This window comes from Olea europaea, unplaced genomic scaffold (genome assembly GCF_002742605.1).
Source record: "Olea europaea var. sylvestris unplaced genomic scaffold, O_europaea_v1 scaffold1354, whole genome shotgun sequence".
Taxonomy (NCBI): Eukaryota; Viridiplantae; Streptophyta; class Magnoliopsida; order Lamiales; family Oleaceae; genus Olea; species Olea europaea.
The window spans coordinates 470929-483124 of NW_019231040.1; the positions used below are offsets into that span (position 1 = coordinate 470929).

Here is a 12196-nt window from a genome sequence, read left to right on the forward strand (position 1 = left end):
ATAATAAAATACATCCTATATTTATAGGATCAATAATCAAGTAGAAGAGATTTAATTTAAACTCAAAAATACTTATTTAACTCAATAAAGATTTCTTCATGTGCAATACTCCAAAATCGGTTGTAAATTGGGAACTAAATTATGCAAGAATTATGCTCACAACTTTAATAAGAAGTCTTCCATACAATAACTGCATTTTATTATTTGTAATAGAAGTCCTCCATATTTTGACTTTTGAGGCAATTACTTAACAATCTTCACCTTGCTGAAAACGAGTCAAAATCTTATCATCTCTTCTGCAACTTTTAATCACAAGACTTCGAAAAAAATAGGTAAGCATTTGACACACTTTAATGGTCCCATACTCCAACATATGAGTATAACTACTCAAAATTATCTTCCAAACTCCAAGCATTTCATTGGCTACATGTCGAAACAACCTTACTGATAGTTATGGTGTAACTTTCCCACTGACTTTCCCAGAGAGATCATCAGCCTTCGACATCATAACACCACTTCATACCTACACACCTTGCATCAAATGTCAATCAATACTATGTATAGACATGCTGACCCGCGCCAGTAAGAACACATCATCTATCATGGAAATTGGCAACATGCCACAAGGATCTTACTTTACAGTACCACATCTGTGTCCTCATCTGTCGAAATAGATGCATTGTATGCCCCCAAGCAGTTAGCCGACCCCGGTCTACCTTTTAGAGAATTTCTCTTCACATGGCCAGTCTGACTATAGTTCCAATAAATTACTTTCTTCCTCATGGAGTTGCCCTTCTTCCCTTTTTTAGTCACAAGCACCGCATTGTCAGATGGTGTATCCTGTCCCCCTAATCTTCTTTCTTCTGAGATCAAGTTACTTGTCACTTCTGCGAAACTCATAGTTTCCTTCCCACACATCAAGATTGGCTTGATATGTTCATAGGTAGAGGGAAGAGACCGGATGAGCCTTAATGCCTTATCCTCATCATCTATCTTCACTCCAACAGCATCCAGTTCTGAAACAATTTCGTTGAGAACACTCAGATGGTCTGAGATTTTTGTAACTGCCTCCATGCACAATGAATGAAATTGCTCATTCAGGTACAACCGCTTTGAGAGGCTCTTCGTTTGATATAGTTCTTCTAGCTTCTCCCATAGTTCTTTTTCAGCAGATATTCCATAAATATTTGCAAGAACGTTTTTAGCTAGACAGAGACATATTATGCTTGCAGCCTTCAAATCCAACTCTTCTCAATCCTCATCGCTCATGCTTAATTCAGCTTTCTTGTCAGAACTCTTGGTTGGTTTTCCTTTACAAGTCATGTGCAATCCAGCTTGAATCAATAAATCTCTAACTTGTACTTGCCATAAACTAAAATTGATTCTTCCGTCAAAGTTTTCCATTACATATTTCAACGATGACATGTTTTTCAATTGCTCCAATACTCTGAACCACCTGACGCTCTGATACCACTTATTGGGAATTTTATGTCAATTCTCCTTATCTCTATTTACCCATAAGATCTTTTGTTGTTTAAGAGAATATTAGCAAACAATGAAAAATAAAAAAATGTAATGCACAAATTAAATGGATCATCAAAACTTTTCATTATATGAAAAATTATTACAATCATAAAGAATTTCACTTACCAACACAATCCCCAAGTATTATAAATGAAAAAATAAAATCGAACTTTACCACACCAACTTTTCTACCCAATATACAAAAAGTCTCAAGATGCTAGGCTCATAATATTTTCCTCTCAGATCAACTATATGGTCATACCTAAAATAATGAAATACATCCACTATTTATAGGATCAGTAACCAAGTAGAAGAGTTTAATTTATACTCAAGCAAGACTTCTTTAACTCAACAAGTATTCATCCATATACAAGATTTCAAAATCGACTATAAATTGGAGGACCAAATTCTGTAAAGATTCTACTCTCAACTTTACTTAGAATTCTTCCATACAATAACTACCTTTTATTATTTGCAATAGAAGTCCTCCAATTTTTCACATTGATTATGGATGGGGTTGGTATTCAACTTATAAATGTGAGGGAAAACTTCACTTCTTGAGTTAGCTTTTGGGGGTGAGAAAGGTCCAATACCACCCAACATCTGGTATCAAAGCCCGATTTATCAACAAGTCTCCAGCCCAACAGTTATTGAGATACGGGTTTGAATTAGAAGGAGATGGGTTTGGTCTCTCATAGGCCTCATTGTGTGAGGGGTAGGGATGGCAATTGGGCTCGTTGGCTTGATCTGAAAAAAGCTCGAGCTGGCTCGGCTCAAGGCTTGGAGGCACTAAGCCAGGCTCGGGCCGAGTCCCATTTTAAGGAGTCAGCTCTAGAAAATCGAGCTCAACTCAGCTCAACGCTTGGGCTGAGCTTTAATTTTTTTGGCTCGGCTCGGCTCGGCTCAAGCCAAAAAAGCATGCCTTAAAAAGCTCAAGTCGAGCTTGAGCGGGCTCGACTCGACTTGTTGACACCCCTATGTGAGGGAGATATATGTTTGGTCTCCTGCAAAGCCCGATATATGAGGGAGAGATTGTTAAGGTTGTACCACATCGATTGTAGATGGGGTTAGCATTCGGTTTATAAATGTGAGAGAAAGCATTACCTCTTGAGCTAACTTTTAGGGTGAGAGGGGTTTAATATCACCCAGAACTAGAGTCTTGTTCTCCCATTTGGTCGATTTTGGTCTTAAAATGGATTGTTAGCATTTAGAAAGGTGACAATCTGTACTCGACTATGATTTGCTGCACAAAAATAAGGGTATATGATAAATAAATAAAGAAAGAAAAAATAAAACGACATGTCTCCGTATGACGATGTTGCTAACGATTATAAGTGTTCACTTTTCAAATTAGATGATTTAAAAAAAAAAAAAAAAAACACCCCTCCATGGCTAGGTAAGTGGCCCTCCCAGTTTTTAGTTAATTTTTCATTAGTTTAGCTTTCTCTAAAAGCACTCTTGCTGTGGGAAGATTACATAATAAAGGTAATTAAGAGGTACAATTTTCAAAATTAAGAAAGTTCTTTTGAAGTTTCAAAAATTAGGTCAAAATTTAAATTGATAAGTTATATAATTAAATCGATAATTAAAAAATTTTATTAATTAAATATATTAAGGTCACAATACTTTACGATTTATGATCATAGTTATATACTAATCACAATCATAGAACGTCACAATCACAAATCATCAATTTTATATGTTACAAATTATTTATCGATTACAAATTATCAAATTAATAGGTCATGTATTATTTCTCGATCACAAAACACAAATTTTATAGGTAGCAACTTGTTTCAGGATTACAAATTATCAAACTAATTGGTTATAACTTAACAAATTGTTAGTCATGATTATAAATTTAGACATAATCTCACATTTTTAGGTCACATATTATTTATTGATAACAAATTATTTATTTTATCGATTACATATTATTTATTGGTTATAACTTAACCAATTTATTGGTCCAACCATCCAAATAATTGGTCACAAACACTCTTCATCTCATCTCATCTCACCCACCACCACCATAATCACTCCACAGCCAGCACGTCACCACCATCGTCATCACCTCACCACTATAGCCAACACCGCCACCATTATTTACAAAACCATCAACAAAAATCACCCAAAAACTTTGGCATTGATAATTGCTAACTGTAACTGGTAATAGAAAAAGAACAAAAAAAGGGCAATATTGGAGATGACGAGAACGCAAGGCTTGGCCATGTGACTGCGACCCAAGCCAGGTTCACCGCATATTGCACAGTGACTAGTGCAGTAACGGTGCTTGCACAGCATGCAATGTGTCATTCATCACTATTGTAGCAACGCACACATCGTATGTAGAGACATTATCACTGTTGCGCATAGTGCACAGCAACATTCGTCGCTTGTTGAAGTGGTCTCTCGACGATGGTTGATAAAGAGAGAGAAAATAGCAAGAAAAGGATAAAGAAATAAAGAGAAGGGAGAGGACAAAAAGAGGAGAAGAGGAAAATTAGCGTGGGTATGAGTATTAATTCATTTTTTTAATATAATTATTAATACTAAAAATTTGAATTATCACCTGATTTTGAATTTAAAAAAAACTTTCACATCTTATTTTTGAATCAAAAAGTTATTATTATTATTTTTTTAATCACGTTAGCTAGAGAAAGTCTTACTTATATTTACGAAAATTTTATTTTTCCAACATTGTTGGTAAATTTTTTATGCAATCTACATTAGCATTAAAGATGCTTTAAATTTTGCATGTTATTCTATCTTTAATCAAACATGAGACTAGAGATGAACATGAATTGAGTTGATTTGATTTTCAAACACACCTGAATAATTTCACATCTAACCCAACCGGAAATTGGAAAACCGACCAATCTTGGGTCGATTTGGTTTGGGTCATTCAATTTAGTCGTGGACCAAATTCAAACAAGATCATTAGAATATTTATATTAAAAATGATTTTTTAAATATTTTTTGCGTATTTATTTAAATTTAAAATATATGGACCTTCAGAAAATTGTTGGCCCCTCCAAACTAAAAAAGTGGGGAAAAAACACACACACACAACAACAACAACAACAACAGCAGCAACTACTAGTAATAAAAAACGTAACAAATAATGAAGAGAAATAAGTGTTAATTTGCTTTTATTATATTTATTTTATAATTATACTTAATTAAAAAAAATTTCCTCCATTTGGATTAGATTTCTCAATAAAATTGTAAACCGACCAAACCCGAGTCGGTTCAATTTGGATTGGTGGGTTTGGTCGTTTTGCAGGTGAAACGTCCACTGGTAAGTGAGACTTGATATTATATTAAACCCTTGTTTTGTTTAGATAAAAATTAGATTTGTTTTAGATTTTGATAAAGTTGATAGAATGTATAGTTGAAAAGTTGTGTATTTCATGAAATGTGTGGTTAAAATCAAATTTGATTTTAACTTAAATTTTAATCCAACTTTTATTTGAAGTTGTATATTACTCCACGTTTTTAAAGGTAAAGACTTGCTAGTTGTGTCAATAATTGATGCTGAATCAAGTGGTCCCTTGATTAACAAAAACTACCTTTTTAAGGTTTTCTAGTTTCAAAGTGATACGATTGTGAATGGACTCAGTTCCAACTTGAAACCGATTTGATTCTGCCAACTTGATTATCTTCATATACATCAAATTGATTTTAACTTAAATTTTCATAAGTTGTATATTACTCCACGTTTTTAATGTTAAAGACCTGCTCGTTGTGTAAAGAATTGATGCTTATGCTTAATACATCTAATGTAGAGGATTCAAATTATTTATGTCAACTCACACTATAATGTTGATGTGACATCGAAAGTATTTTAGATACAACATTAAGCTCCCATTTGGCGTCTATTTTTTTTTTCAAATTTTAATGTTTGGAATAATATTTTTTGAAATATGTGTGGTCAAAAAATGGAATTTTTTTTAATTTACGTGTAAGATTATTTTATGAATGATTACGTGATTGAAAATAGGAGAGGGGAAAAGAAAATGAAAGAGAATGAGGGACAAACGGGGGAATAAAAGGAGAAGAATGTAAGCATGGGTTGGTGGAGCCTTTTAACGTGGCTTGTCCAAAAGAAATCCTTGAATCTATGAAGTCCAAAGGCAAAGAAGTTCAATATAATATCATAGTAGCCTCGTGTTCAAGAACTAGAGAGGAATAAAACTATATAATTTATTTTATTTTTGCAAACTCTGAGATAGTTTTAAAGTTCGCAGAACATTTAACGACATTACAAGAATTTTTACACTGTACTAAAGTGCAATACTCTTCAATTTCTTCACCGCGACACCATTCCGGGGATGCTTTTCGATGGCAACCATTTTCCCAGTAACTCTAGCCGGGAGCATATCGAGCTCGTTTAAAACCTTTTGAATGTCCATGACAAGATGCTCGGCTAAAGTCCTTGAAAAATCTTCGCGTATAACAACTCGAAGAACTGTTACATGTTGTGCGTCTGGAGGCATAGTATAGGCGGGGACGATCCATCCAAAACGGCGTAGCATATCAGACACCTCGAACTCAGTGTGACGACTATTGTCTTTGAGAGAGAATGCCACCAATGGGACACCATTGTCTTTTGATACAATGTTGAAGCGTCCTGTTTTCTCCAAGCCTTCCTTGAGTACCATTGCATTTTCTTGACAATTTTCCATGATGTTCTTGTACCCCTGATCCGCCAACACCATTTAATCAATAACTGAACTGAGATAATTGAGTTAGATCAAGAAAATTATGTTCCAATGCATGAATAATACTATTATATTGATTTTCTTTCATTTAATTACCTCATAACCCAAACGAATGAGTTGATAGTATTGAGCAATTACTTGACTAGAACCTGCAACATCAAAAATGGTAGCATTAGACCATGTCCCGTAGTGAAAACTATTGTGTCGTTTATTTATTTTTTACCTTTAGAAAAGTTGAGTGTGAAAGTGGGTTGATCAGCTCCAAGGTAGTTAATGTGGAAGATGAGTTCTTCAGGCAAGTCCTCCTTATTCCTCCAAATTACCCATCCAATTCCAGCATACACAAGTCCATACTTGTGCCCACTCACATTAATACTCTTCACTAGTGGCAACCTGAAATCCCACTCAAGTTCTGGGTAGAGAAATGGTGCAATGAACCCACCACTTGCTGCATCCACATGAATTGGTGTGTCCCACCTACTCAGAATAAAAAAAATCCGGCTCATTAAAGGCTTTACACGTAAAATTTTCATAAATAAGTGACTGGTAAACCCTAAGTTGAGAAAGACATATACCCAGTTTCTTGATTCTTTTTCATCAAAAGGTCGTTCAACTGCTTGACATCTTCGAATTCTCCATTAAGAGTAGAACCCAAAATTGCAGCAACACAAATTGTGTTTTCATCCACCATTTCCACAGCTTTCTCAGGGTCCATGACATAGTAGCCATCTCTCAATTTGACCTCCTTTAACTCCACTTCAAAATACCTTGCAAATTTCTCCCAACACACCTGTGCAAAGGACAATTTCAATAATGCATGACAATTTAATATTTTAACTTATTTTATGAGTAGAAATATATATACCTGAACATTGGCACCAGTGACAATGTTAGGCTTGTCACAGGGTTTACCAAGGGATTTCATCTTATTCTGCCATTTTCTCTTGAATGCTAAACCTGCAAGCATAATGGCTTCTGATGATCCTACTGTTCCAACTCCAACTGCTGCCTCCCCATCTCCAAGTGGTGCATTAAAAAGATGCCCAATCATGTTAACGCATCGATTCTACAAGTGTTACGAGTATTATTTGATAGTCAATTAATAGCATGATTGATAAATTATAATAAATCTGACGTGATTAAAATGAAAATTAGCACTAGTATGAATACAGGGTCAAGTTCAAAGAACACCTTCGACCAAAACAATTGACACGTGAAAAAAAATCAAAGGTCGAATAGTTCCTGTTTTCTACTTTGAAACAAGACTGGAAGTTCAGTTTGGTTAAACTGAATAAAACAACAAATAAAAAAAAATTTAAGTATTTTTTTATTTTTTATTTTTGGAATAAAATTTAGTACTAAAGTCCTTAGGATGCTTTATGATGGTTGGTTATGTTACAAACATAACGAGTAGATCGATAGATCAGTTTATCTGGATAGAGTAACTAATTTTTGTGTAAGAAGTCAATAATTATTACATAATACGATGTCTCAATAACTAGATCATACATAAATTATGCAAAAGGATATATTACATTTGAAAATGAAAGTGACTTCTTCATGCTTAATTGTAATTTGATGTTTAAACAATTAAACTTGTCCAGAAGTTTTACTTAATGAAATAATTACAAATGACTTGCCTGAAGCTCAGTGGTGACAGGGTATTCATCCATGTCGACGTAATTCTTGTTAATGGCATCCATGATAAGCTTGTCGCACTCAGGTTCCATCCATGTTGTAACGAACGAGGCCAAATTCAACCTAGGATTCCCATCCAACATGAGTTCATCGTTGATGATCTGGTATGCGGCTTCCTTGGGAATCGAATTCTCTGGAACCTTAAACCTATCAAAATTTTCATTGAATCCTTGTGAGGTGAGTATGTGATTCTATTTGACAACTATTATTTAGGAAAAGTAAAGTTTAGAATAGTGATTTTTCAAAGAATATATTGTTAAAACGTAGGAAAAATTTTATCGTGTGAATATATGGTGGAAAATGAATATGTGAAAAAAAAAATGTTTGAAAATAATGATTGTTAAACAAGGCCTGGATACAGTCTATCCAATTTGATATAGAAACACAAAATATATGAAAACAAATTTACCGTGGAAGAGAATCCCGAACGTATCGGGAAGCAAATGTTGAATGGACCGAGACATCGGATTGGGAGAATGTCTTGGATAGAACCATGGTAGAATTGTTGTCGAGAAGCAATTAAGTTAAGGAGAAGATGCAGAAATTGGAAGAAATAAGAAAGATTTTATGTCGGTGAAATATTTAGACCAAGTAGTTGGTGCTTATATAGAGGGAGAGGGTAGACAAAATTCCTAGGAATAAACAATTGCGTGTGCTATTCAATTCAATTTATTCATTGAAATGCCGCCGCGTCCGTCCCTAGTAACACATTCAAACTGCGTTCTATTAAACAAGAAAACTTTCACAAATTAATAAAATCAAACAATAGAAAATATTCACACGATTTGACCAATTTTTTGAATTTGAACTGTGAGTATTGATTTTTTAAGCTTGCTGTTTGTACAGAAACTGTACACATAGAAGCCATACGAACAAACACGACAGAAGGTGGGTGGAAGGATTTTTTGACATTTTTTTATCACAACATAGGTCCCTCACACGTGAGATTTCTGACAGAATTCTGTGAAACAGTTTTCTGTACAAATGAAAATCTTCTTTGTTTCTTATAATCAATAGACTTTTGGTCAAAATAGAAAATCAAATAGTCTTGTATTTTCTTCCTCTTCATTAGTTTCATGTTTAATTATTATTTGACTAAATCTAAGTCACATATGTCAAATTTTTTATATAATTGTTGTCGTTGGATTATTTTATTTATTTTCTTTGCTGAAGTTTGAACTTTATTTTAAAATTATTTTTGTTTTCATCTTTTCTTTTTTGTGGGGGTGGGAATCAACTTAAAAGTGTCTATTTTTGAATGTGACGTGAACTGATTCCATGGGTGCGTCCAAAAATAATTATTCTTTTCACGTTTTGTATATGAAAATAAAGTCGGTTTCATTAGTTAATTATACGACTTTTGTCCACGGTCTGCCACATATTTTTGGAAGGGGATAAATCCGTGCATGTTTGTCAAAATTTTAATTTAAATGAATTAAATATATATATATTTTATTTACAAGATTTCGTAATATTTACTATTTAATAATAATTTATTATCCATATAATTTTTAAAAGCAACACCGTGGAAGCACAAAATAAATTTTCGGAACATGACCATTTACGAGTTTTGTGTATGTAGAAATACAAATAAAAATTACGAGATGAGATGAAAAAATAAAAAGAACAAAAAACATATATGTACATAGAAGTCGTGTCTCTGTATAAAATTAACACGTTTAATTAAGTTCCATTTGGGCCCCCGTTATTTCAATTTATAATTTTTGGAATAATATATATATATTTTTTCTTTTTTGAAGAATGTGTGGTTGAAAATAAAAGAAAAGTTTTCGATTTACATATAATATTATTTTATAAAAGATTGTGTGGTTGAAAATAAGAGAGAAAAAATTATAATTTGAAATAATAGAAACCAAACAGGGCTAAGTCAAATACTAAATAATATAAGCCAAAATCGAATAACTATAAATGATCTATTAACATATTTGTACAATGATTTTGTACAACATTGTTGACAATGACGGGTGTAGCAAAAAAGCATTGATCAAAAAGATGGGTTTTTTTTCTTTTTTTTAAAACTATCTAATGATAACATATCATGTGGTATGTTGTCAACAATATTGTCAAATTCATTGTACATGAAACATTGCTTTATTCTAATAGTCCGATGAAATAAAGAATGACCCGTTCAACCACTTGGACCTTTTCGAAGAGTCATGAAGGTGGCTTTCAACGAGTTGTTGCGATCATCAATCATCAAACTTGAGAACTAAGGCATATGTGAGTCCTCCTTTTGACAAAATTATGGTCGTACAAGACTAATGCAAGTGGCGAAATTGGAAGTCAAAAATAGGTTTGACAAGAACGCCACTACAAGGGGTAAGTTTAGCATATTAAATTGGATAGAGATTAATTTAATTTTTATTCAGTAAATTGATTTGATTAATACTCGTTAGTTAGTTCGGAATGATTATACTCTTAATCAATTTTACAAAACTAATGTACTATTTAGTGGAACAATTCCATATATAAACGTGGTAGGATCATTCACTCAAATCATGACATATTAGACTCCAAACGACAAACATAGAGTTGATAAGAGAAAGAAACAGATAAGGAGAACAGATCCAACGGCTTTTGAAATGTCGTGACTTGAGTAGTTCAGCCCGAGATGTCGTGATTTGAATGAATGATCTAATCAAATGTGTGTACATAGGATCATCGTCAGGAAATATTTCTCCGGCTTATGAAGTGAGTTTAAATTGTATGATTTATTTACTATTTTATGAATTAAGAAAAATTAGTTTAATTTAAATATGCAAGTTTAATTACAAGTAAATAAGAACCTTAAATTTCATTTATAGGATAAAAAATGAATAAATAAAAACTATTTCTAAATAAAAATCATTTTTAAATAATATCTGACATATAAGTAAAAAATGATTACAGTGACAAAGTTGCATACAAGTAAATAAATTCACTAGTAATTTATAGAAATTACTTAGATGTAAAAATATTATTTATAAGTTAAGAATAAGTTTCGAGTAATAAATCACTTAAGAAAAATGATTCCACTCTGTCAACTTGTTTAGGAACGATTTTTTGTCCCAAAAAATTGATTTTTTTTTACTGTTATTTCACTATTTCAACCGTCATATTTGACTTCTTCTTTTATAAGTGGACCCCACTTTTTTTCTAACGGTCAAAAAATCAATTCTCAAAATCACTTCCAAACAGGCTATGTCTCTTTCACCCCCATAGAGAGAGAGAGAGAGAGAGTAATTTGATTTTGTACATAGTCGATCTGATTCCCTAACTTTGCTCTGAAAGTCAATCAGTTCTTTTCTCTTGCATTGATGCAACCTCAAATACATCGATTTTTGGAAAGAAAGTTCTAGCATTAAAGATGAAGAACCTAATTTACTTGTCTCCGAAGGATCCGAGGAAAAAGACAAAAGAACAAGATTGGACATGTGTCGAAAGAAGATTTGTGAATTCAAAAGAAGGAAATGGAGCAACGACGAATTTCTTATTAGTCACAGGCTCAATCTGGATAATCAATGCTGGTCTTTCAATGGAATCATTACCAAACCTCCAACTTCAGATTCAAGTTTTGGAGAATAGAGCAATCTTGGATTGTAAATGCCATAATTCACGAACTTGTTTGAGATGCCATTTATGCGTATACAGCAAGGGATCTCAGGGTTGATCTTAATGGGCCACGCATCTTTGAACTTCAACAGAAAATGGGTTCTGTACTACAAGATGAAAATGGTAGTATTCAAGAAAGAGACATAATTTCCCTTTTACAATTACCAATCGTTTCACCAAACTGCTGAACTTCTCGGTACAAACATTGCGGCGCCAGTGCTTAACTTCAGCTTGAAGTTTGTTTGCTTGCTATACAAACTCTACTTCCATTACTAAGAGTCTATTTGAGAGTGATTTTGAGAATTAATTTTTTGAACGTTAGGAAAAAAGTGGGGTCCACCTGTGAGAGAAAAAGTCAAGTATGACTGTTAAAATAGTGAAATAACGGTCAAAAAATTAATTTTTTAGGCCAAAAAATCACTCCCAAACAAGTGCAAGTATATAAGATATTCATACCAAAATATTTCCACAAAATGGTAGCAAAACGTATAACTTGTACAGTTTTGTTTTCCTCATTTTCCAAGTATTTATGACCTATATGTTCGTAGAACTATTTACTCAATCGTAGAAATTTCTAGAACCCCTATAACAGAGGGAAAAAAACTCAATTAAGCTTCAAGATCTTGGTCATATGAAGT

The 12196-nt window shown here is 33.1% G+C and overlaps 1 protein-coding gene across 1 annotated transcript; it reads right to left on the reverse strand.

Moving 5' to 3' along the window:
• Positions 1-5727: 5727 nt before the first annotated feature.
• LOC111375276 (glutamate decarboxylase-like) lies at positions 5728-8509 on the reverse strand. The gene is made up of 7 exons (XM_022998079.1): positions 8356-8509; positions 7889-8093; positions 7114-7314; positions 6824-7038; positions 6472-6725; positions 6345-6397; positions 5728-6227 (listed from the first exon to the last, which is right to left on the reverse strand). The coding sequence occupies exons 1-7, from the start codon at positions 8439-8441 to the stop codon at positions 5811-5813; spliced, it is 1431 nt and encodes a 476-aa protein (XP_022853847.1). The 5' UTR covers positions 8442-8509; the 3' UTR covers positions 5728-5810.
• Between the last annotated feature and the right edge of the window lie 3687 nt (positions 8510-12196).

Coding starts and splice junctions, on each gene's coding strand:
- LOC111375276 (XM_022998079.1), bottom strand. CDS start 8,441: ATGGTTCTATCCAAGACATTCTCCCAATCCGATGTCTCGGTCCATTCA. Junction 6,398..6,471: donor CACACTCAACTTTTCTAAAG/GTAAAAAATAAA, acceptor TTGATGTTGCAG/GTTCTAGTCAAGTAATTGCT. Junction 6,228..6,344: donor TCATTCGTTTGGGTTATGAG/GTAATTAAATGA, acceptor TTGGCGGATCAG/GGGTACAAGAACATCATGGA.